The sequence below is a fragment of the Halichoerus grypus genome, chromosome 14 (assembly GCF_964656455.1).
Source record: "Halichoerus grypus chromosome 14, mHalGry1.hap1.1, whole genome shotgun sequence".
NCBI classification, from domain to species: Eukaryota; Metazoa; Chordata; class Mammalia; order Carnivora; family Phocidae; genus Halichoerus; species Halichoerus grypus.
In genome coordinates this window covers 90,617,541-90,638,364 of record NC_135725.1, presented here as the reverse complement: position 1 = coordinate 90,638,364, position 20,824 = coordinate 90,617,541, and the positions used below count along the sequence as shown (strand labels likewise).

The 20,824-nt window shown below is 60.2% G+C and overlaps 2 protein-coding genes across 2 annotated transcripts in view; one reads left to right on the top strand and one right to left on the bottom strand.

The window, feature by feature from the left end:
* Positions 1 to 21: 21 nt before the first annotated feature.
* REXO4 (RNA exonuclease 4) lies at positions 22 to 8,749 on the top strand. Its single transcript, XM_036108365.2, has 8 exons — positions 22 to 398; positions 2,062 to 2,414; positions 3,700 to 3,837; positions 4,076 to 4,269; positions 5,444 to 5,532; positions 6,612 to 6,686; positions 7,173 to 7,247; positions 7,881 to 8,749. The coding sequence occupies exons 1-8, from the start codon at positions 180 to 182 to the stop codon at positions 8,010 to 8,012; spliced, it is 1,275 nt and encodes a 424-aa protein (XP_035964258.1). The 5' UTR covers positions 22 to 179; the 3' UTR covers positions 8,013 to 8,749.
* STKLD1 (serine/threonine kinase like domain containing 1) overlaps positions 8,718 to 20,824 on the bottom strand; it is a 21,938-nt gene continuing 9,831 nt past the window's right edge. The window contains exons 7-19 of the mRNA XM_078061302.1: positions 19,836 to 19,906; positions 18,889 to 19,004; positions 17,710 to 17,828; positions 17,079 to 17,242; positions 16,382 to 16,512; positions 14,896 to 14,979; positions 13,455 to 13,571; positions 13,011 to 13,151; positions 12,098 to 12,226; positions 11,286 to 11,414; positions 11,086 to 11,214; positions 9,688 to 9,828; positions 8,718 to 9,369 (exon numbers count right to left, since the gene is read on the bottom strand). Of these exons, the coding sequence (XP_077917428.1) occupies positions 9,197 to 9,369; positions 9,688 to 9,828; positions 11,086 to 11,214; positions 11,286 to 11,414; positions 12,098 to 12,226; positions 13,011 to 13,151; positions 13,455 to 13,571; positions 14,896 to 14,979; positions 16,382 to 16,512; positions 17,079 to 17,242; positions 17,710 to 17,828; positions 18,889 to 19,004; positions 19,836 to 19,906 (1,644 nt within the window). The 3' untranslated portion in view covers positions 8,718 to 9,196. The remainder of the gene's footprint in view (positions 9,370 to 9,687; positions 9,829 to 11,085; positions 11,215 to 11,285; positions 11,415 to 12,097; positions 12,227 to 13,010; positions 13,152 to 13,454; positions 13,572 to 14,895; positions 14,980 to 16,381; positions 16,513 to 17,078; positions 17,243 to 17,709; positions 17,829 to 18,888; positions 19,005 to 19,835; positions 19,907 to 20,824) is intronic.

Below are 20,824 nucleotides of genomic sequence, written 5' to 3'. Positions count from 1 at the left end.
TGCCGGGGCGCGCGCGGGGTCGCTTCCGGGGTGCGGGAGGCAGGTGTCACCGCAGTGGGGGAATTGGGGGCTGGCCTGGGCGTGCGGTGGGTGGGCAGAGTCCGGCTCCGGGCCCGGGCGGCGGGGCTCTGGTCGCGCCGTGGTGTCGGGCCCCGGGGACCCCGGACGGCGGCGGCGGGATGGCCAAGGCGCTGACCCCCAGGCGCGCCCCGGGAGACCCCCTGGCTGAGCCGGGGCTTGGCAAGAAGCCTCCTCGGAAGAAAAGCAGGAAGAAGAGAGTCTGGAAAAGCAAAGGGCGAGAAGCAAGCGGGACACCGGGAGGCGGCGCCAGGGTCGTCGTCGTGCGGCCTCCAAAGGCGCCAGAGGACTTTTCCCAAAACTGGAGGGCGCTGCAGGCGGTAAGATTGGCGGGGCCGCGCGGACGGAGGACGGGGGGAGGACGGGGGGGGCCCGACGGCAGCTGTGCAGGCAGGCCTTTGGAGGCAGATCGGCCTGTGGAGGTAGACCGCGAGCCCTCGGGCCAGCAAGTAGCGGGACCTTGATCGGGAGGATCCCAGCAATACCCAGGGTTTCCAGTGGTGTTGATGGCTGCTGCCCCCAGGTGCCCAGCTCTTGAAAGGTGCAGCCGCTGCCACCTCATCTCTGTGTTTTTATTTCACCCCCAAACCAACACCCTGCAGTAGACCCCGTTAGCATCTCTGGCTTGCAGACGAATAAGGGGGCCCAGAAAGGTTAGAGAAGTGATCCAGGGTGAGCAGAACCGGCCCGACATCGGAGTCCCTGCCCTGAATGCGGGGCGGCGCCCTGCTGACTTTCTCGGCATCTGGGCCAGTCCTTCCGTGGATGTTCCTCTCTGCCCCATGCTGTTCCCTGTAGTCCAGTCGTAATTCTCTACGCGTCCCTCGGAGTTAGCTGCTGTGGTCGTCGCCGGAGGCACAGAGCTTACGGAATTGGGCCCAGCGTCACGCAGCTAGTAAAAACGTGGCAGACGCAGGTGCAGAGTCACGTTTCGGGCACCAGTTTGTGTTCTTTGCTACTACTGACCTGCAGAGCCTTCCACGGTTTTCTGGAGTCTGTTCCAGAGCTTCCGGGTGAGCAAGACAGACCGCAGAAGAGAGCTTCTGGAGCCTCTCAGCAGCGCTGGTGCCTTAGAATGGGAGGCCCCAACCACCTGTCTCGAGGGACAGGACTGATGAGGTTTCCTCGGGAAACCCCAGGGTTCTGTACGATTTATTGAGTTGTGACTCTACCTCTTTCTCTTTTTCTCCCAAGAAAGTAAAGCAAGATTAAGTGAGTGGGAAGGGTGGTTACTGTGGGGGAAACCTTGTGTTTTCTCTACTTCGTACAAGAAAGCAAATCCTCCTGTTCTTAAACGTTGTGGGAACAAGTAAGTAGAAACCCAGGTCCTCGTGTCTCGGCTCACTGCCGCATGATCAGGGTCTTCACTGTGGCTGAGAACAGCCGTGCTGGGGACCGGAGCACCAGGGAAAGGTTGGGCTGGAGGAACGCCGAGAGCCCTTCTTGTAGGACAGCAGAAGCATGGCCACTGGCCGCTCTTGAGCCTCTTCCAGTTGACAGACACTCTCCATCTCTCTTCCTGAGACCCGCACAGCAGTAGCAAAACGAGATCTGGTGAAGGACGCGATTTCCATGCTGCAGCTCCGTGGCCTAATCTGTGGGAGAAGTAACTCTAAACGAACTGTAAACAGGCTGCTTATCGTCCCCTCAGGCTCCCAGAAAAGTAGTCTCTGTTCAGTCATTCAGTAGGTGCTTACGATGGAGAACAGTGTGAAGTTTTGTAGGAATGAGGAAACAGGTATCAAATCGTGCAATGTAATCAGATAAGCAGAGAAGTGCATTTCACCACAAGTGACTTCAGATGGGTGTGAAAAAGGGCTTTTCCCAGACCGTTTGAACGTGAATCTCGATGATGCGGGTAGCAGACATTCGTAGATGTGACTGAGTACACGTACATATATGTACACATGTAAGTATTTTCAATCTCTTGTGCGTGATTTCCAAATTAAAACGTGTTGTGTATTTTATTTTGGGTCCTATTAGCTCCTGAAACGAAAAACACAGGCCCTGGAAAAGCCTCTTGTCTCTCAGATGGATTCCAAAATGCAGCCCAAGATTATCCAACAAAAAAAAGTGATCCCAGATACAGCACAGAGAAGTGAGATGGGATCGGAGACCACAGACCCCGAGGTCTCTGGTGCCTCCGTTCCTTCAATATCTCCAAGGAACAGGAAGGTGCCGGGACCCCCCACGAAGGCCAGAGGAGCAGAGCACAATGAGAAAGGAGCCAAGAAAAGGACAAACGGTGACATTTCTCCAAAAGGAGCAGACAGCAAGCATAAGAAGCGGAAAGCTAAGGAGGTGACTGTGGCCTTGACTCCGGCCCTGCCCACTGAGTAAGTACAGGTGGCATCTGCCCTCGCTGAAGCTCTGGTGGCCCACCTGGTCCCCTCTGCCTCCCTGTGCAGCCAGCGGCCCCCATCGGCTCATCTCTGAGAACAAAGTCCCAGCAACTGCGGCCTGTCTCCTCCAGGAGGCCTAGGCTGCCGGCCCCTCCCGCACCCCCTCTAGCACCTTACCCCGCTGCCGTTTCTTGGCTTATTACTTGTTTCCCCCAGGATGGAGGCCTAATGAGGGCAGGGCCTGTTTGGTAACTGTCATATCTCCAGGGCCTAGAGCAGAGCTTGGCCCTAAGTAGGCCTCCAGTAACGATTTGTGGGATGAACGCATGCCAAAGCCAGAAGGACCCAGGTTGGAGACCAGTTCCTGTGTCTGGCGAGTCGGGTGCTCTGGTGCGAGCTCCTGACGTCTCCCGCGCCTCAGTGTGGTCATCTGTGGTGTTGGGGGGGGTGTGAGATGCAGTGTGCTAGCTCAGCACCTGGTGATTACTCAGCAGACCCCGTGGGGGTCACTTGCGCAGGGAGGACCAGGAGCTCGGGGCTGCCTCTCAGTGGCTCAGCTGGAGGTGGCATGTTTGTGAGTCAGGCTGGCGGCGAGTCGCCCGGGTTGCTGAAGGTTCCAGGAAAGAGGGGTTTGAGTGCCTGCCGTGTGTCCCTGAGCCAGGGAGGCCCTCTGGAAACGGAGCAGGCACGACAGAGCCCTCCCGCTTAAGGCTGATAGTCGAGCAGGAGAGATGGCCAGACTGAAATTATTCCAGTATTCTGTGAGTGTGGTCAGGATAAACCGAAGGAGGGAGAAGCTTGTGGAGCAAATGGCCAGAGGAGCGTGTCCACTCAGTGGGGTCAGGAAGAGATCTCTAAAGAAATGACATTCAGCTGAGCCCGAAGGACAGACTTCACCAGGCAGGAAAACACACCCTTGTGTGGACATCGGAGTTTGAGGCCTTGACGTGAAGACGCTAGAGGTCGCCCCAGCTTGGGAGGTGTTGGGGGAGGGGGGTCTGTGTTTCCATTTCATAGTTCTCGCGTTTGTGTTTTCTAAATGTCCGGTGATGAACCTACAACTTTCCCAATTTAGAAGCACGTGTTAGTAGTCGTTACAGCTGGCTTGTACGTTTACATCTTATGTCCTTTGTAAGTTTGGGATGAGGAGCCTGTCTTGTAACGAAACGAGCGGTAGAGCACGTGGTCAATCCGCAGGAGTATTGGGGCCGTGGGGGGCCCCCCCGCTGTACCAGCACCTCCGCTGACCAGTGCTCGGCCTGTTCTCTCTGCCTTTTAGAGACGACATCTGGTTTGATGACGTGGACCCGGCGGATATCGAAGCGGCCATGGGCCCCGAGGCGGCCAGGATAGCGAGAAAGCAGCTGGGGCAGAGCCCAAGCAGCATCACGCTGGTGAAGGAGCAGGCCTTCGGCGGGTGTGCAGGGCCAGGGCCACGGGCGGCACTCAGCCCCAGAGGGCGAGGGTTTCAGGAGGGAGCTCCGTCCCTCTCCCCTAGTTGAGCCCTAGTGGAATTGGGGAGGCGCCGCCCCGTCCTGCGAGGAGCCTGAGCGGAGAGCTTGTCCCACAGAGGGGTGGTGGTGGGCGGAGAGCTTTAGGTGCCGAGGGCTGGGTCCCGCCGTGTTGATTAAACTGGAACCTTTGGCTCCCTTCAGCCTGACTAGAGCCTTAGCCATGGATTGTGAGATGGTGGGCGTGGGCCCCAAGGGGGAAGAGAGCATCGCCGCCCGAGTGTCCATTGTGAACCAGTATGGGAAGTGTGTTTATGACAAGTACGTCAAGCCCACCCAGCCGGTGACGGACTACAGGACGGCGGTCAGCGGGATACGGCCAGAGAACCTCAAGCAGGGTGGGTCCTCCCGGCTGATGAGCACAGAGGAAAAGCGATGCCTGGGTCCCTTCTCCCTTTTTCTTTTTTTATTATTATTTTTTAAATTTTTTTAAGTAACCTCTGCACCCAACATGGGCCTTAAACTCACGACCCCAAGATCGAGTCGTGCGCTTTACCGACTGAGCCAGCCAGGAGCTCCTCTTTCTCCCTTTGGTCCCCTTTCTGTTTGGAGCATTCGCCACAGCAGGAGTCCCGACAGTCTTACCTCACCTGGGGTGACTGTTCTCAGAGGCCTCTCGGGCACATTTGTGTCCCCACCTCCGTGTCACCTAGAGTGTGCGCCAGTGTGGGGTCAGCAGGGGCCATGGGGTAGGTTGTAGGGTCTCGTCTTTGTGAGGACTTCAGGAAGCCCTGGGAACGTCTGAGCCGTGAGAGGCCTGGCTCAGGTTCTAGCAGGTTCCTTCTGGCTGTGGGGTTGAGAAGAGACTCTGGACCCATGAGGGTGGGAACAAGAAGAGGGGGCATGTGCTGGTGGTGACCTGGGCAGTCGTGACCCAGATGCATCCTGAAGGCAGAGTCTGTAGGGATTCTGGTGGATTGGCCCTGTGGGAGGGAGACCGGAAAGGCCGCAGGGGCGACTCCAAGGTTAGGGACCTGGAGAGGTCCTGGAAGCTTTCGGGATCAAGGCCACACTGCTCCTTCCTGGCCCACTCGGTGTCCTTTCTCTGCGCCTCTCAGGTCCCCTCTGCACACCCGACCAACAAGTGGTGCCCTGGCCTGACCAGCCCTCAGCTCTAGGCTCTAGGGTGGGCTGCCCCGATCTAATCTCGGGCGGGGGTGGGGCAGGTGGCGTCACGGAGGGCAAGCACGGAGACCTGACCCTTCCCTTGGCAGGAGGGGGTGGGGGTGCCCCCAGGGGCATCTGCTAGGAGAGCAGGCCGCGCTGCCTCTGGGCCCGAGGGTCTGGAGCAGCCCCCCTCACCGGCTGCGGCGGAGCACCGTTCTTGATTTTGTCTCCAGTTGGAAAGCTCGAAGTCCAAGCCTGGTTCTTACAAGATTCAACAGTTAAAATGCCTGCCAGGCGGCTGTGAGCGCTTCTGAAAGCCCCTCTCTCGGCCGCGGTGGAGCTGCGCGTGGGGCTCCCCAGCGAGGCCCATGGCGCTAAAACCCACCTCTTTGTTCTGCTCGTCAGGAGAAAAAATTGAAGTTGTCCAGAAGGAAGTGGCAGACATGCTGAAGGGCCGGATTCTGGTGGGACACGCGCTGCGTAACGACCTGAAGGTACGGCCGTCGGGCGCAGGCTGCACCACGAGGGGACTGCACTGTTGGAATTCCGGCCCTGGTAACGGCACCAGCTCCCGGGTACTCCCCGCGTGCTGGGAGGAGTGCTAGGCGTTGCTCAGCTCTTCAAAAGGCATCTGAGGCTTCGTGCCCCTTTTGGAGGCGCTAGAAGTGAGGCGCTGTGAGCTACGTGACGTGCCCGCTGCGTCCACATGGCAGAGCTGGGTGCAGCCCGGACTTGGTGCCGGGCCCCCTTCCCACGGCCCTAGCACATTCCACATACACAGAGCCAGGCTGCTTCCTCTGCAGCTTCCACCCGGCTGGCCAGGGCCGAGTGCTCCTGTGAGCTCAGAGCCGCGGTCTGTGGGGAAGCGTCCCCTGCAGCCACCCCCTGACAGCCACCAGACCGTCAAGGGCTCCTCTCGTCTCCCTCCTGGTGGGCAAGCTCCAGGGGCCACTTGTGGTGCCCTAGGGGCTGCGGCCTCCAGCCTCTGCTTCTTGAGGGTCTCTGCTGTGGGCAGAACTGAGCACAGGGCAGGCAGGGTGGGAGACTGTCCTTCCTGGGCGTGGGGCTTCTCAAATAGTGTTCCGAGGAACCCCGGGGTTCGCAGATGTTTCAGGCACCCGACTGTCGGTTTGCGTTGCCTTTCGAAATTTTGAACTATTGAAACTGACGGCAGGTCCTCTGCCCGCCACCATGCGGTGCCATAAACCCACCAGCGGCCGCCATCCTGCTGGTTCCTGCTCCCTCCCCACGTGGCCGGCTCTCTCCAGAGGTCGTGGGACGAGCTGCTGCGATCCGTTAGCGTCCTGACTTCCTGCGTGTGGGACACCAGCTCACACCGCAGGAACACCGTGCTTGCTGGTCTCCTGTTTCCCTGGCTTCAGGATGGGGTCTTTATTAACGGGGTTCTTAACTGCCGGCCGTCATCCTTGGACAGCGTGATCGCTTTCTGTCAGAAGTCCGAGTTCACACCAGTACCCTTTCACTCGAGCGTGCTCTGTGCTAGGAGTCCTCGGGAGAGGGGGTCCCACCGCTGCACACTGGTGACACTGTGACTGTCACCCTCCTCTTCCAGGTGCTGTTTCTCGATCACCCAAAAAAGAAGATCCGGGACACACAGAAATACAAACCTTTCAAGAGTCAGGTGAAGGTATGACAGGGCACGGGCTCAGGGCGCCGCAGGCGGGCTGTTTGTGTAGGGGTTGCTTCTGGTTCCTGACGGTGTACCGCTGAACGGCGTTTGGTTTGTGGTTAGGCTCTGCCTGTTAACTTTCAAAATGAAAAGAACCGTTAACAGGAAAAGCAGAGTTCTGCCGAGCGCTGCCCTCCGAGGCCAGCGTGAGCGAGAGCAGGCTCTTTCCGGTCCGGTCTCTGTGACGAGACCCCCAGCTCTGGGGCAGAAGCTGCCTCGGACCTGCTGCGGACAGAGGCCTGAGGCTGGAAGGCGGAGGTGCAGACTCCTGCCCAGGCCCTCCTGTTGGGGCTGACGGTGGGGGTCACCAGGCCTGGGGCCACGCGCGCCCCTGGTGAAGGCACGTTGAGGGGCACTGGGTGGGGCTCAGTGGGTGACTGCCCCAGGCAGAGCCTGCGAGGCCTGCTCCCCAGCGTGGCCGTGTGCCGTCCCCTCCCCCTGCAGAGCGGAAGGCCATCCCTGCGGCTGCTTGCCGAGAGGATCCTGGGGATCAGCGTGCAGCACGTGGAGCACTGTTCGGTAAGTGTGGCCTGGGGTGACGCTCCCCAGGATCGCGGGCCGGCCCTAACCTTGCAGCCAAGGCGCCCTGTCAGGGGCCTGGATGACTTCTTCTTAGGAGGCCGCTGGCCTATAACAATAAGATGGCAGAACGACTCACAGAGCGCTCACTACATCCTGAGTGTTGACGTTTAGCTAATAAACACTTGAACACAAAAAACTGCTGTTATTGCAGTCGTTTTGGAGAAAAAGTCCCCTGTCTAGATTGAAGGCCTTTTAGGACGACACAGCCCAGGCTGGCTGGCCCCCTGGGCCTTGTGACAGGCTCCAGTGCCGGGGCCGAGGAGTGCTGGCCTGTGGAACCCAGCCCCCACATCGTGGCCCCGGCCTGCCTCACGCTCAGAGCCCGCCCTCCCGTCTGCGTGTCCATGTGTCTGTGCTGTGTCACAAGGCAGCACGTCTATCCCCTCCACCTTCCTTGGGTTCCTTTCTTCTCCCGGAAGCGGGGCACCAGAGTCACCAAAGCCTGGCCAGGATCGAATCCCTAGAATGCTGTTTTGCTTGGCTTTCTCCTTTGTGTGCCCCGTGGGATTGGGTGGCCCGTGGCTGTGCTGGTCACCTGGGACGGTCACAGTGGTGTTCTGTGTCCCCTAGATTCAGGATGCCCAGGCAGCAATGAGACTCTACGTCCTGGTGAAGAAGGAATGGGAGAGTACGGCCCAGGACAGGCGCCCCACAGCCCCCGCTCCAGACCGCAGCAGCGTCTCCGTCCCTGGGCGGTCGTGACCAAGCATGGGACAGCTTGGGTCTCCCCAGAGCAGCAGCTCTGGCAAAACACATTCACCGTCCCAGCGGCAGGGCGTGGGGGCGCGCTGCTGAGAACCGCTGCTTCCCTCTGAGTTTGCCATCTGAGACCTGGTCCACCGCTGGAGGTGGCTGGCGGGGACGGGCGCAGAGGGGCACCTGGACCTCTGCCAGGACGGGGAGTCGGGGCCGTCTGCGCCCTGCTGTCACCGGCGGAAGCTTTGCCGGAGATTTGCCCCATCCCAGGGGTGGGAAGTACCCAGTCCACTGGGTTTTCCGTGCCTTCCTTGGAGGAGGCCCCTCTCCTTCCTCTGCCTCGAGTCACGTAAAAATTCTACTGGACTCAACGGGCCCGGGCCCGTCTCGGAGTTAGCTGTGGCTGCCTTTGGACTCTGATTTTCCGAGGGCGCCGTTCCTTTCTCAGCCCCCACCCCACCCCATGTATACACCTGCCACGTTTAAGGGCAGGGCCCACGGGGTGACGCTGGGGCTCCAGTTGTCCAAGCTCGGTGACACCAGTCGCCCCCTGTCTAGGACGGACGTGCTGACCCCCGGCTGTTGGGCTGGAGCACAGGTGTGAGGGTCTTCTGAGAATAGTCAGGAGCAGCGGGTCGCACTCAGTGCATAAAGCCCCAGGCTTCACCGAGCCACCTGGCCGCTGCACAAGGAAGGCCCAAACCCACTGAGGATATTCAACATAAATGCAGGTTTTTACTGGAGGTGGAGCTTGTGGAGGTCATTCTGTTTCTCTCGTCTAGAGTGGCCCCAAAGGACTGCTGTGTCCAGCTGGCACACTGAGCGGGCCAGGGCCGCAGCCTGCGGGACACCTGCCGAACCCCACGCTCCCAGAGCGCCACCGGCCCACCCTGTCCCCAGGACGCTTCCACGCCAGGCAGCCTTGGGCCTCGCAGCCTGGAGACGATCCCCCCGAAGCCTAAGGAAAACACAGTTCACCGGGCAGCTCTGGGGGTATAGGAGGAAAGAAAGGGCAAGAGAGAAGGTGGGGAGGGGGCAGGAGGCCTTGGGGTGTCTGCCTCCTCAGGGCAGAGCCGACTGTCCTGCGGAGCTGGGTGGCGTGGTGGCCCCCAGCCTTAGCAACACCGTCTCTGCGTATGAAACCAGCTCCTGGAAAGAGAAGGGTCATCAAAAACTACACACACACAGATTCAAGTCTGTTCTACACAGAACCTTGACTGTAGAGGCAGGTGGGAGGCCTGGTTTTGGGGGCCCCTGCCCCCAAACCCCCTGGGGGCACACACCAGGCTGGAGGTGAAGCGCTCCTTGATCTCCTGGACCAGGGGCCGGATGCCACTGGACACCAGCTCAGGCAGGATCTCCTCTGTGGGCAAGGCAGAGGGTCCTGAGGTCAGGGCTCAGCCAGCCTGATGCCCCCCCGGCCCTGGCCAGGGGGGCCCGGCAGGACAAGGCTGGGCCCATCCCCCTTGGGCTCAGCCCAACCCACGTGCTGCCTCTCAGGCTGGGGAGCCAGGCGTCCCCCACGGTCGGCGCGGCGCCTGGTGCCTAGTGAGCCCTCCCACTGAACCAACAGGAAGTGGCGATTCGGTTCTTTCCCTTCCCCCCACCAGTTAGAGCTGGGAGCAGGGTGCTTCTGACCACTGGCGTCCTGGAGGGGTGCGGAGGGCAGGGGGACTCTCACGGTAGGAGGCCAGGTGGGCCAGCAGCATGCAGATGTTCTCTACCACCTCGGGGTCGTCCTTGTAGAGCTGGTACATCTCCCGGAGGAGGTCGAGGCCGCTGCCGCCCTCCCCTGGCACTACCACCTGCAGGGCCGCCAGCTCTGGGGGTGGGGGGGTGCCTTCACTCCAGCTGCTGTGCCTCGGTGCCCTCTAGCCAGTGGGGTGCGGCAGTACCTAGTTCTCAGAGTCGCTGAGAGTCCAAAGCTCAGGATAGCAAGGACCTCAGCCACTGGCAGAGGAGGCCAGTTTCCCGCCACGTGGGGACATCTGAGGTCGGTGTGTCCCCATGGTGGGACATGTACACCCCACCTCCCTCTCCCAGCAGAAGGCTCCTGTCCTCAGGGTGCTCTCAGCCTATGGGCCCCAGAAGTGCTGAAGCGCATTGCAGAGTGCGCCTACAGCGTGGGCGCGGGGGGGACCCCAACACTGCACACGTACACCCCCAGTTAGGGGTTAGACCCTGACTCTTGAGGGGCTGGGGACCAGTGGAAAGGTTACTCATCAGACCCTCTGGAACCTGGGGATCTGACGCTCAGGTGGGATGACTTGAGTGTCCCAGCCAACAGGTGGCAAAGCCCATTCTCTCCCAGACGCGGGCCCTGGGCTTGGACCACCCCCTCCTCCATTGCTGAGCCAGGTCCCTTTTGCCCTCAGGACCTCAGCCTCCCCTCCCATCCCCTGAAGGTGGGCAGCTGATGCAGACCTGTGTGGGTGGGACCTCAGGCTGGGGGAGAGCCCCGGAGCCCAGGGCATCTAACTGGAAAGGAAGACCCTGCCAGTGGTCCTTGGAGCCTCCCTCCCAGGAGTGAGGGTGGCCACACTCCCTTCCTCGGGCCCAGACAACTTCAGGCTGAGAAGCAGAGACTGTCCTTGGCCCTTGGCCCCCAGCCCAGCCCACCCCTGGGACATGGAGTTGGGACCAGATCTCAAAGGGGCTGAAGCCCCGCTCACATCCCAGCCGGCAACCTTGTCCGGTCTGCAGGCCCCAACTGTGAGGGGTTCTAGTGCCATCCTGTCACAGTGCCAGGTGCTGCGCACTGAGCAACAACAAACCGGTCCTATTACGGGGGTGGGACCTGGCCCCTGGGGTGTTCTGATAAGCTAAACCTGTTAGGGATGCCTGTGCAGACCTAATATGTGTTTGTGGACAGGGAAAGAGAATCACAGTATAGCATTCAGCCAAAAAAAAAAAAAAAGTGAAGTCTCCGTGGCAACTTCTGGATGAAGGAACCATAGATTGTCCTTTTCCTTTTTTGATCCCTTTGCTTCTGTGTTGGGTTTGCGGGCGGCTGGCAGACCCGCCTTGCTGAGGTTTGCCCCCATCTCCTAGTGTTAGCCCCGTCCATAACCAGGCTCACCGGACACCTTCGCGAGGCTGGCCAGCCCCCGGTAGGCGTTGTTCACCAGCGGCACTCTGTCCGGGCACAGCCGGATGCTTTGCAGGAACAGGGCCGCCACATCTTCAAACTGGTGCTCCTTTATGCAACCTGCAGAGGGCCTAGTTGAGGCCTCGTGGCCTTGTGCGTGGGGCGCACGCTCCCCCGCCCGGGCTGCTCACCTAGCATGGACAGCAGCCCGAAGACCCCGCAGCCGGCTTCGGCCATCTCCACGTCCCTGGGGTAAGTGGCCAGCACCTCGGGAATGAGGACCGCGGCTTTCTCCAAAGGGGTCTTGTTCACAATGACAGCTGCAACCAGCGCGGGATGGAGGCGACACCTAGCCCTTGAGTGCATGCAGCCGAGCCTGCTGTATACATAGCCCCCCACACCCGCCTCCCGCCTGTTGGGGGAGAGGTCAGGGAAGAGGGGAGTTTTTGGAGGGTAGGGACTCTCTGCCCCCAACTGGTCTTGGGGGCTTTTGCACTCCGGGTGTGGACAGCGCTCTCTGGTTTCCCAGGCTCTCCGTGGCCTGGAGCCCTCTTTTCCTTAGAACGAATGGCCAAAGGGCCAAGACGGGGCCTGGAGGAGAGGAAGCAGCACAGCCCGGGGGCCCTTTTCTGAATCTAGAGTGACAGTAGGGGGCCGGCGCCAAGCTACCATCAGAAACCAGGGACTGCCCGGGAAATCCCAGGATGTGTGGCAGGTGTGGCAGGCTCCTCCCAGGGCAGGAGCCACGAGAGTCTGTGAGGACCTACCCGGTCAGGACAGGAGGTCCTGCCTCCGCTGGGTGCATCCCCCCCGCCCCGCCCCCTCCCTCCCTTACTTTTCCTTTGCTTGCAGGCTCTCAGAAAAGTCTTTTTGTGGGCTCTGCTCCTGAAGTGTTTAAGGTGCAGGCCGTGGAGGCCCTTGAAGGCTGTCAGAGGTGATTAGGGAGCAGCAAGGATAGCAGCCCCCACCCCCAGCAGGAGAGTGGGAGGAGGGGCCCCCTCACCGTCCGCCATCAGGGCCCAAAGCAGGCTCAGGCCACTGATGCAGATGTCCCTGTTTGTGGAGAAGGTACTCAGGTGCTCCAGGATGTGCTCAAACAGCCCAGCATTCTGCAGCTTCTCTGAGGCCGATTCTGTGGGCAGGCCCCAGAATCAGGGCCACAGAGAAGCCCCTCCTCCAGGAAGCCTGCCCTGAGCACCACCTCCCTCCGTGGTCCTTGCCAACCACAGGCCCATGCATCCTGCATTTCTGGGCATCTACTCTGGGCCAGTCCTACCCAGTGTGGGGCCCTGAAACAAGAGGACATGGTCCATCCTCGGGGTCACCAGTCCGTGTATTGCCTATCCCATGATTGGCTGGGGCCGGCCTCCTGGGTCCACACAGAGCAGGCCTGAGCCTCCTGGGGTGGGAGCAATGATTGTCTTTCCTGGTGGGTGAGCCGACACCCAGTTTGCCTGATGGCTCTGATTTACGCCTCTTGTCCTAACGGGCTTATTCATAGCACCCCTGCTCACTCCCTGAAGTGGGCTCCAGTCAAGCGGGGTGAGGAGCAGAGTGCAGGCGTCCCTCCCCTGGCCACAGGACTCCAGGTGAGCATCCTTGGGCTCGCGGGCCCAGCTGCCCAAGGAGGTGGGTGGGACCAATGCACGGTGTGGGCGGCCCTTGCTTCTGCCACCCCTGCCTGGCTGGCTGGGGGCCGCAGGAGCTCAGGTGCCCCGTGAAGAGATGAACGAGGCGTGGAGCCCACGGTGGCACCTGGTCGATGTCTGCACGTTTGTGGAGGGAACAAGTGACAGTCAAACAGAAGCTTCCCATCAAGAGACAAAGGCCAAGCATGTGGAACAGCCCCAGCGTGCCCCGTAAGGGCCAGGCCGCCCCCACGCCCCGGCTGAGCGGGCAGGGCCAGGCCGACCCACCCTGGCTGGAGATGATGGTGAGCAGGCTGTAGACCGTGACCAGGAGCTGCTCCGACTCGGGGTGGCTCCACAGGGTGCTCAGCAGGACAGAGATGACAGAGCTGTCACTCAGCACCTCGGCCGCCGGGTCCTGCGCCAGCGCTGCTCGGGCCAAGGGACGATGACCAGGGTTACGTCCCACACTGGGGATCATGGGGCAGGTAGCCTGCAGGGGGCCGCCCTCCCTGGCTGGGGGGGGAGGCAATGCCCCCACTTCGCGTGGAGAAAGCCAAGGTCAGGCTTGTTCTGGAGTAGGTCCCCGTAAGTGCTGGTTGCATGATGGGGTGAAGGACAGAAGGGGTGGGCACCTGCCCAGCCCACATGGCCGGTAAGTGGCACCGGGCGGCCAGTGCTGGTTTCCAAGGCTCTGCCGGGTCAACATAACCCACATGGCTCGGCACCCACCTCGACCCAGGCTGCGCAGCAGGAGGGAGCAGGCATACAGCTGTATGTCGAGGATCCTCTCGTGTTGCTTCATGATGGTGATCAAAATCTCTACCAGCTCCATCAGCCACGGCAGACCTGGCAGGGCCGGGTGGCAAGGCTGAGCCTCGGCCCAGGAGCAGGGGGTGGGAAGGGTGTACGGACCAGACCAGGGAGTCCAACGCCGCTGGGAGTCTACAGGGCATCATGCATGGGCCCCTGGACAGATGAGTAGGTGAGGAAAGAATGTGTGTCTGCCCTGGGCATCTTCTTATTCCAGCAGCTCTCTGAGGTGGAGCCTTCCTGTTGCTCTTACAGGTGAGAAAACAGGGTCAGAGAGACGAAAGCACTTGCTTTGAACCCAGCCAGTCCGTGGCCATAACTGCCCTGAGTGCGGGCGTCTGCGGGTCTCATGGACTTTCCCTGGGCTGCGTGCGCGGGCGGCAGTGGAGGGTCCGGTCCCCGCAGTGTCCCTTCCCCACGCCGTTAGAGTGGGGAGCGAGAGCCCTGTGTCTCAGGCCTGCAGCGAGAACATCCAGAACAAGAGCGCGGGCCCCAGGATGCCCAGCACAGCTAACCCACCTCCCAGTGAGGCTGGCTCCCTCAGCCCCTCCAGGAAGGCAAAGTCTCCCTTCCTGGGGACTCTTCTGGCCACAGCCTAGCTCCAGGAGGGGTCCAGGGGAAGGGTGAGAAAGAGGGAAAGGCAAGGGGCCAGTATGAAGTCTCTGCTAGTGACTCAGCTGCCCCAGCCGCTGGAACAGGCCTTCTGTGGAAGGACAGATGGACAGACAGTTGATGGATGGGTGGACAAACGGACAGATGGGGGGTGGATGGAGGACTGATGGATGGATGAGGGAGTGAGTATAATATTCAGGCTGGTGAGGCAAGTTGAATGGAGAGATCTTATGAGACACTATTTTGGCAAAATTTAGAAGATATGAATACTGCTTGATGGACAGTGTCGGGGAGAGATGCCGTCATGCACTCTTGATAGGTGGGTAAGTAATTGGCAGTATCTGTGAAAAAGTGAAATATTTATACCCCGAGCACCTAGGAATTTGTCCCACAGCGCACAGGGGCCCATGCTCCGGGGTGTTCAGTCCTGTGCCGTTTATCATACTGGACAATAGGCAACCGCCCAGCCAGCCATCGATGGAGATGGGGGAAAAGACAGGAGCCTTACTAAGAGCCCGTGAGAACCATGTGAGGGCTGGTCACTACACTGTTTGCTCACCGAGCCACCCCATCCCCCCCCTTCTGCTGGGCAAAAGGGGCGACACGGGAAGAATTCCCAGCAAGCCTCGGAGGTGTAGGAGAGCCCCTCTAGGAGAGCTCAGAGAGAAGGGCCACGGCCACCCCAGAGGCCTGGGCCACAGGCTGAGCCTGGGAGGAGCGGGGGAAGGTGGGCGCGTGGGGGGTCTACCTAGCTGGTCTTCAGGCATTCTTAGGAGCCTCTTCATGGCTCTGAGCTGGACTTCAGGCCGGCTGGAGAAGTTCTGCATGACCTCTGCAGGAGATAGGACCGCACGGGGAGGAGCCGTCTGAGGGCCAGGGCGCCTGGGGCCCACCTGGAGGCACCACACTCCCCACAGATCCACGCGATAGGGCATTCTCACCCCCATTCCGCAGGCCTAGCAGCTGGTCCAGAGTCAAACCCAAGCCTGTCCTGGAGCCTCACTGGAGTCTCAAGACAGCCAGAGTTCTCCCCTGAGCCCAGGGCTCCTTCCACTGCTCCTCCGAGCCTCCCTGCAGGGCTCTTTGCCTTTGACTCCTAACAGACGACCCCAGCCCCACAATGGGCTGCAGTGTCCAGCTATGCACATTGGAGACCCCTTCCTTATCCCGTGGCCAACTCAGGACCCCTCCTCCACCCGTGTCTGGGCGCTGTGCACCTCGGAGTGGCCCACAAACGGGCCCTGTGGTGCTCCTTACTTTTAGATGAGCAAACAGGCTCAGAGAGGGCACCTCGCTCAAGGCCACTGAGCTGGTGGGTGATGGGCTTCCATCGGACCTAGCTGCCTACCTCCAAAGCCCCCTGCCGCGAGATGCGGGGCGGGGGGACAGAAGCTAGGGCCTCGAGACCGTCCCTTCCCCGGAAGTGGGGGCAGAGGCGGCAGATGGGGGAGGAGTCCCCTGTCACAAGCAGCCAGGGCAGGGAGCCACGGAGGAGAGGAGGAAGTGAGCAGACCACCCAGAACACAGAGGGATGCGCGAGTGCAGTCGACCTCGAACCTGAAGGTGGCCTCTAGACCCATGGTCCACCCAAGGCCTTGGGTGTGGCGGTTGTGTAGTCCCTGTGCTGGGAGCCACAAGGAGCCCCCCACCAGGGGCAGGCGGTGGAGACAAAGTGCTGGGTGGTGAGCGAGCACTGGGCCAGGTCACTGGCAGCACCGTCAGCGGAGGCCTGCCCATGTCCCACGGCAGACAGAGCCCCTGCAGGGACGCGCCTGCCCGTCCAGGGCCCCTGCAGTGCCCATTCCCATGCCCAGCACCATTCTGGGCGTGTAGAAACCACACAGGAACAGGTGCCAAGTGGGGCAACCACTCTGGGCATGGGGATCACCGTGTGGCAGGGTGTGGAGGCAAACAGCAGGGGGCTCCAGGGGTTGTGACAGTGGGGGGCTGCTCAGCTGTCACGAGCACCATGTAGCAGGAGGGGAGGGGAAACAGGGGCCAGGCACTGAGATGAACTCTGGTACAGGTGACAGGAGTGAGGGAGGGTATCTGAGCGGGGGGTGCCCTGAGCAATGCGGTGCCTGGGGTGGGATGGAGGGGAGAGCCCCGAAGCCTTCCAAACCCTGGCCATGTGTCAGGAGCAGTCCAGGGCACTGGGAGGCAGGGGGAGGCACTGACCACCCCCCCCAGAGCTGAGACAACAGCTCCCTCCCCCTCTGGGCCCCCACCATCACCTAAAATACTGGCGACGTTACTTTCCAGCAGCCGGTCGGCGATGAAGGCAGGGACCACCTGCCGGTGCAGGGTCAGAGCAACACTGGAGGACCGGAAGTTGCTGCTCACGAAGGTGATGTGGATCACATCCCTGGAGGGGAGCCGAGACGGCCGCTGGGCTCCCCTGCGGGGCTCTGTGGGGCTCCTGCCCGCAGAGAGGCGGGCAGACACCCAACCTCCACCCTCCTGTTTGGGACTCCATTTGGCAGCATCTCTCCCAGGAGTCCCACCTCCAGGAGGGGCCTGGGCTTGCTCCCCGGGGTGCGGGAGCACGGGGCTGGGCCCCTTCCTCCATAAAATATACTGAACAGATTTGACAACCGTGTTCGTATAAAGGTGCATAGACCCAGGCCGGATTCACTGTTTTATGTTCTTTCTTCCTTCTCTTGTTAAGACAAACTACAGTTAGAACATGGTCCTGGTCCTCGGGGACCTCCGCACCTGAGGGAGAAGCCTGCTCCGTCGGCTCAGGGCTCAGGGGTGTGCCTGCCGCTACAGCAGTTTGGGATGGGCCATGCTTGGGAAAGCCCCGCGGGCCACGGAGGGGTCGGCGCGTCTGTGGCATTAGAACGCCGAGTGGCTGTGTATGCAGGACGGCGGAGAGACGGCGGAAGATACACGGAAAGGTTCAGATCCAGCGACAGCCCCTGGGCTCACCTGATCGTTACTCGCTCCGAGGGGCTGATCCGCAGCATCGAAGGTAGGAGAGAACGGAAGGTTTCCACATCGGGGATCTTCCTCTCCTCCATGGTCTGCAGGACGCTCTTGAGGCCGTCAGGCGCGCTCCGGATGGACTTCCGCAGGTGCATGGCTTCTGCTCTCTGAGGGGACGCGGACAGCACTGCTCCGTCGGCCCAGCCCCGACCGTGCCCCAGGGCGAGCCGGCAAGAGGGCCGGAGGTGGGAAGACTAGGGACCTGAGAGGTGCATTCAGGCCCGCCAGGGTCCAGTTCCCTTGGCTTGCGTCCCGCCGTGGGCCCGCTGGTGCACGTGAACTCGCTTTTCTCATCCATAAGGAGGCAGCGAGCACCCAGGGAGTCCCCCGTGAGGGTTAGCCATGGGGCGGTTTGAGTATCTCAGTCATCGTCATCACCATGCCGGGGCCCTGAAGGCCAAATACTGAGTGCGGGGGTGCCCCACACAGCCCGTTGGAGGCACAGAGCAAGGCAGGAGGATGCAGGGGGGGAGAATGTGCCCCTTTGAGCCAAGGTCGGCAGGGCCGGCTTTCTGGGGATGTGGGGTGTGGGGTTCAGGGTGTGGTAGGGAGGGGCAGGCAGAAGGCAGCTCACATTTATGAAGGAGCAGCTGACCATGTCGAGAATGATGCAGCCCAGGGACCAGATGTCCGATTTCTGGCTGAAGGAGAAGTTGAGGGCTTCGGGGGCCATCCAGGACTTCTGAAAAGGGTCTGTTGGCAGGAGAAGGAGTCAGATGCATGAGTCCTGTGCTCCCTGGGGGAGCAAGCGGCTCAGAAAGGGAGGGGGGTAGGGAGGTGCTATCTATGGAGGAAAGGAAGAGGGCCCTGGTCTTCAGTCAGTGAGGCTGCCACCTGGGCACGTGCCCAACCAGGCTGGCCCATGGGTGCCCAATACGGCTGCAGATGTGGTTTGAAAGAGGCATGTGCCAAGAAGGCTGAAACTTCCACCCTCTTTAAACATCTCACTCCTCTAAAGGTCAGACTCTGGAGGCAAAATTTCAGTTGCCCCACCCTAGTCTCTAAACTGGAACCCCAGACAAGGAGCCAAAAGAGCAGGGTCATCAGTCTGTTAGTTCCTGATAGACCTCAGGCAGCCCCTCCCTCTCTGGACCTTCGTTCCCCAGCCAAAGAGTAAAGGGGTGGACTCCAGGACCCCTGCCATCCACACCTCCAGCAGATTTACCTACTCACCCATCCATCCATCTGCCCATCCATCCACCTGTCTGTCCACCTATCCATTTATCCTCTGTGCATGCAGGACTCTGAAATTCTCAACTGTGGTCACTCTCTCCATCCCTGGCAGCTGGTATAGGCTGGAAGCCCAGCTCCCTTTGCCCCGCTGTCTTTTCAAAGGAAGGAGAACGCATCTCCCCTTCCTCCCCACGTCTACCATCTCCTTGGTGATTTTCAGGACTCAGTAAAGTACTCCAGCTCTCACCAGTGTATGGCATCCACTAACCCCCATTCTCCTTCCATGAAGGTTTACATTTTCTGGGTGTCTTTTGGACCCTGCCCGCATGCACCGCCTCCCCCCCCCCACATGGTGGTACTTCTGCTCAGTTACAACAAAGGCAAGGGGGCCTCTTTGGAGCCCACATAAGCCCACGGGGGTCTGTGGGGACCTTCTGAGCAAGGAGAGGTTTGATGTTGCCTTGTTCCAGCTTGGGCTGCTGTCCTCTGGACTCCAGGAGCGACCCCACTCCGGTGAGTGGCCCCTCCCCCACTGTGCCCCAGCCACTGCTGTCCTGCAGACTGGGACGACCCCGGCCACCTTCCTCTGCGCGGATGTTCCACTTGGCTTTGTCTGTCATCAGTGCGTGGGAGCTCAGGTCCTGTAATTTGCAGTGGTTGCTGCTGACGAGGGCTATGTTGGAGGGCTTGAGATTCCTGAAACCAAGAGGTGGGACTTTTGTCTGGGGGCGTGCCCGCCTTTCCACCCACCACCCACGGGCCACACGATCCTCCCGGGGTGGAGGCCAGAGCACCCTGAACCTCATGCCCTGCTCCCTGCCCCACCCAGTTCTGCCCTTCTCTCAACAAATGCCCCCTTTGCAGCCCACTTTTTAAACAGTGTTTCCTACAGAAATAAAATATACTCAGTTATTTTAAATTGCAAAACCACAAGCCAACTACAAGTGGGAAAACACCCAATCCTTCTGCTGCTTTTCTGCTAACATCTATTCACCTCCTTCCAGATCTCAGCTATGCATTTGTTTTTGGGGACTGGTTTTCAACCATTTTGTCATGTTCAGTGACATTAACGCTAAATTACGCTAAATCGTGAGCATTTTCTTTGTACACAGGGTCCACATGGTTCTCTCCTCCTTTAGATCCGATACCGACCCAGTCTGCAGCCATTCCCAGCCCCTGCAGACTGCATGCTGGAGCCCTGCCACTCGCGGGGCTAAAGCTCAGCCCCGCCACCCGACCAGAGGCCACGGCGCGCAGCCTAATCGCTTCCTTCCTAGTGCTGTTATCTGGCTGCTCGCCCTGCACTTTAGAACCAGCCTGCCCCGGTCAGCGTCCACTCCTGAAGCTGGGTGAATCACTGCAGGTGACGTGGAGGGGGTAGCATTCTCTGTGAGCCCGGGAGGGGCCCTGGAAAGGTGCCCACACTTATCCTGGCTGTGCTGACCCTGGCCGCACCTCTCTCCCCCGGTCCTGCCCAAGGGGACTCCGTGCCCTTTCTCCTGCAGCAGCCTGGCCACCCGCGGTCACCTGTGGATGATGTCCAGTTGGTGGAGGTATTCCAGAGCATCCAACACCTGGCCCAGCATGTTCTGCAACCACTGGGGAAAGAGCGAGAGATGCCAGGATTGGCGGGGGTGGGGGGGTGTTCTCCCGGCAGCTGGCTTAGGCAGGTCAGCGACCCCTCGAAGCAGCCAGCGAGATCATGGAATGTTCTCTCCTTGCTTCTGAAGATGAGCCCAAAGCTACAGAAGAGCTCAGAGCCAGTGCAAGAGATTTCTGCCTCAGGTCCCTTTCAGGCTCAAGTGCGCGGGGCTCTCCAGACAGGACAGCCAGGTCAGCCAGGGCAATGTTCTTGTTTCTAGACCCCACACTCCTGTCTCCACACTGGAGATACTCCAGCCTGGGCCCCACCCCTTGTGGGTATCAGAGATATCGAAGCCTTTATTGCCTACTCTGGGGCTTGTCTCTCTATGTCATTAGAAGGAAAAGAGCTCTGATAAAGAACGTTCTGGAAACAACTGTGTGGCAGAAACGAGATCCATCTAGTCTCCAGGGCAGTGATTTTCAAACCGGGTTCCTAGGAACCCTAGATTCTACTCAGGGGTGTCAGAGAGGGGCTGAGTGAACAGGACCCCGGGCTTCTTCCCACTCCACCTTCCACCCGTCCTCCCACGCCCCTTGATTAGAGTAGCTTTGCCTTCCTTGCTGGGTTTCTGAGAACATTCTGTGCTTGAAAGGGTTCCACCACTAACAGAAAGTTTGAAACCCACTCCAGAGCCTATGCCCGAGGTCCACATTGGGAGACGAGCTGCGTGCCCCTCAGAAGCCCTCAGGAGCAGGACGGTGCCCAGAGGCCCCCGAGCAGAGGCGTGCTCAGAACAAAAGCAGGCAGAATTTACTCGGGGTGGATCATAGGCGTAATGTGAAAGCAAAAATGAACCAGCTCAAAAGACAACAGGAAAATATCTTCAGGACCTTGGGGCAGGACAGGCTCTCACACAGGCTCAAAGGTGCTA

Bases quoted from the DNA above. Each gene is read 5' to 3' on its own strand.
- REXO4 (XM_036108365.2), top strand. From the start codon at position 180: ATGGCCAAGGCGCTGACCCCCAGGCGCGCCCCGGGAGACCCCCTGGCT. The intron at 2,415-3,699 runs GTAAGTACAGGT...TCTGCCTTTTAG, and splicing joins ACTCCGGCCCTGCCCACTGA to AGACGACATCTGGTTTGATG. The intron at 5,533-6,611 runs GTACGGCCGTCG...CTCCTCTTCCAG, and splicing joins CGCTGCGTAACGACCTGAAG to GTGCTGTTTCTCGATCACCC.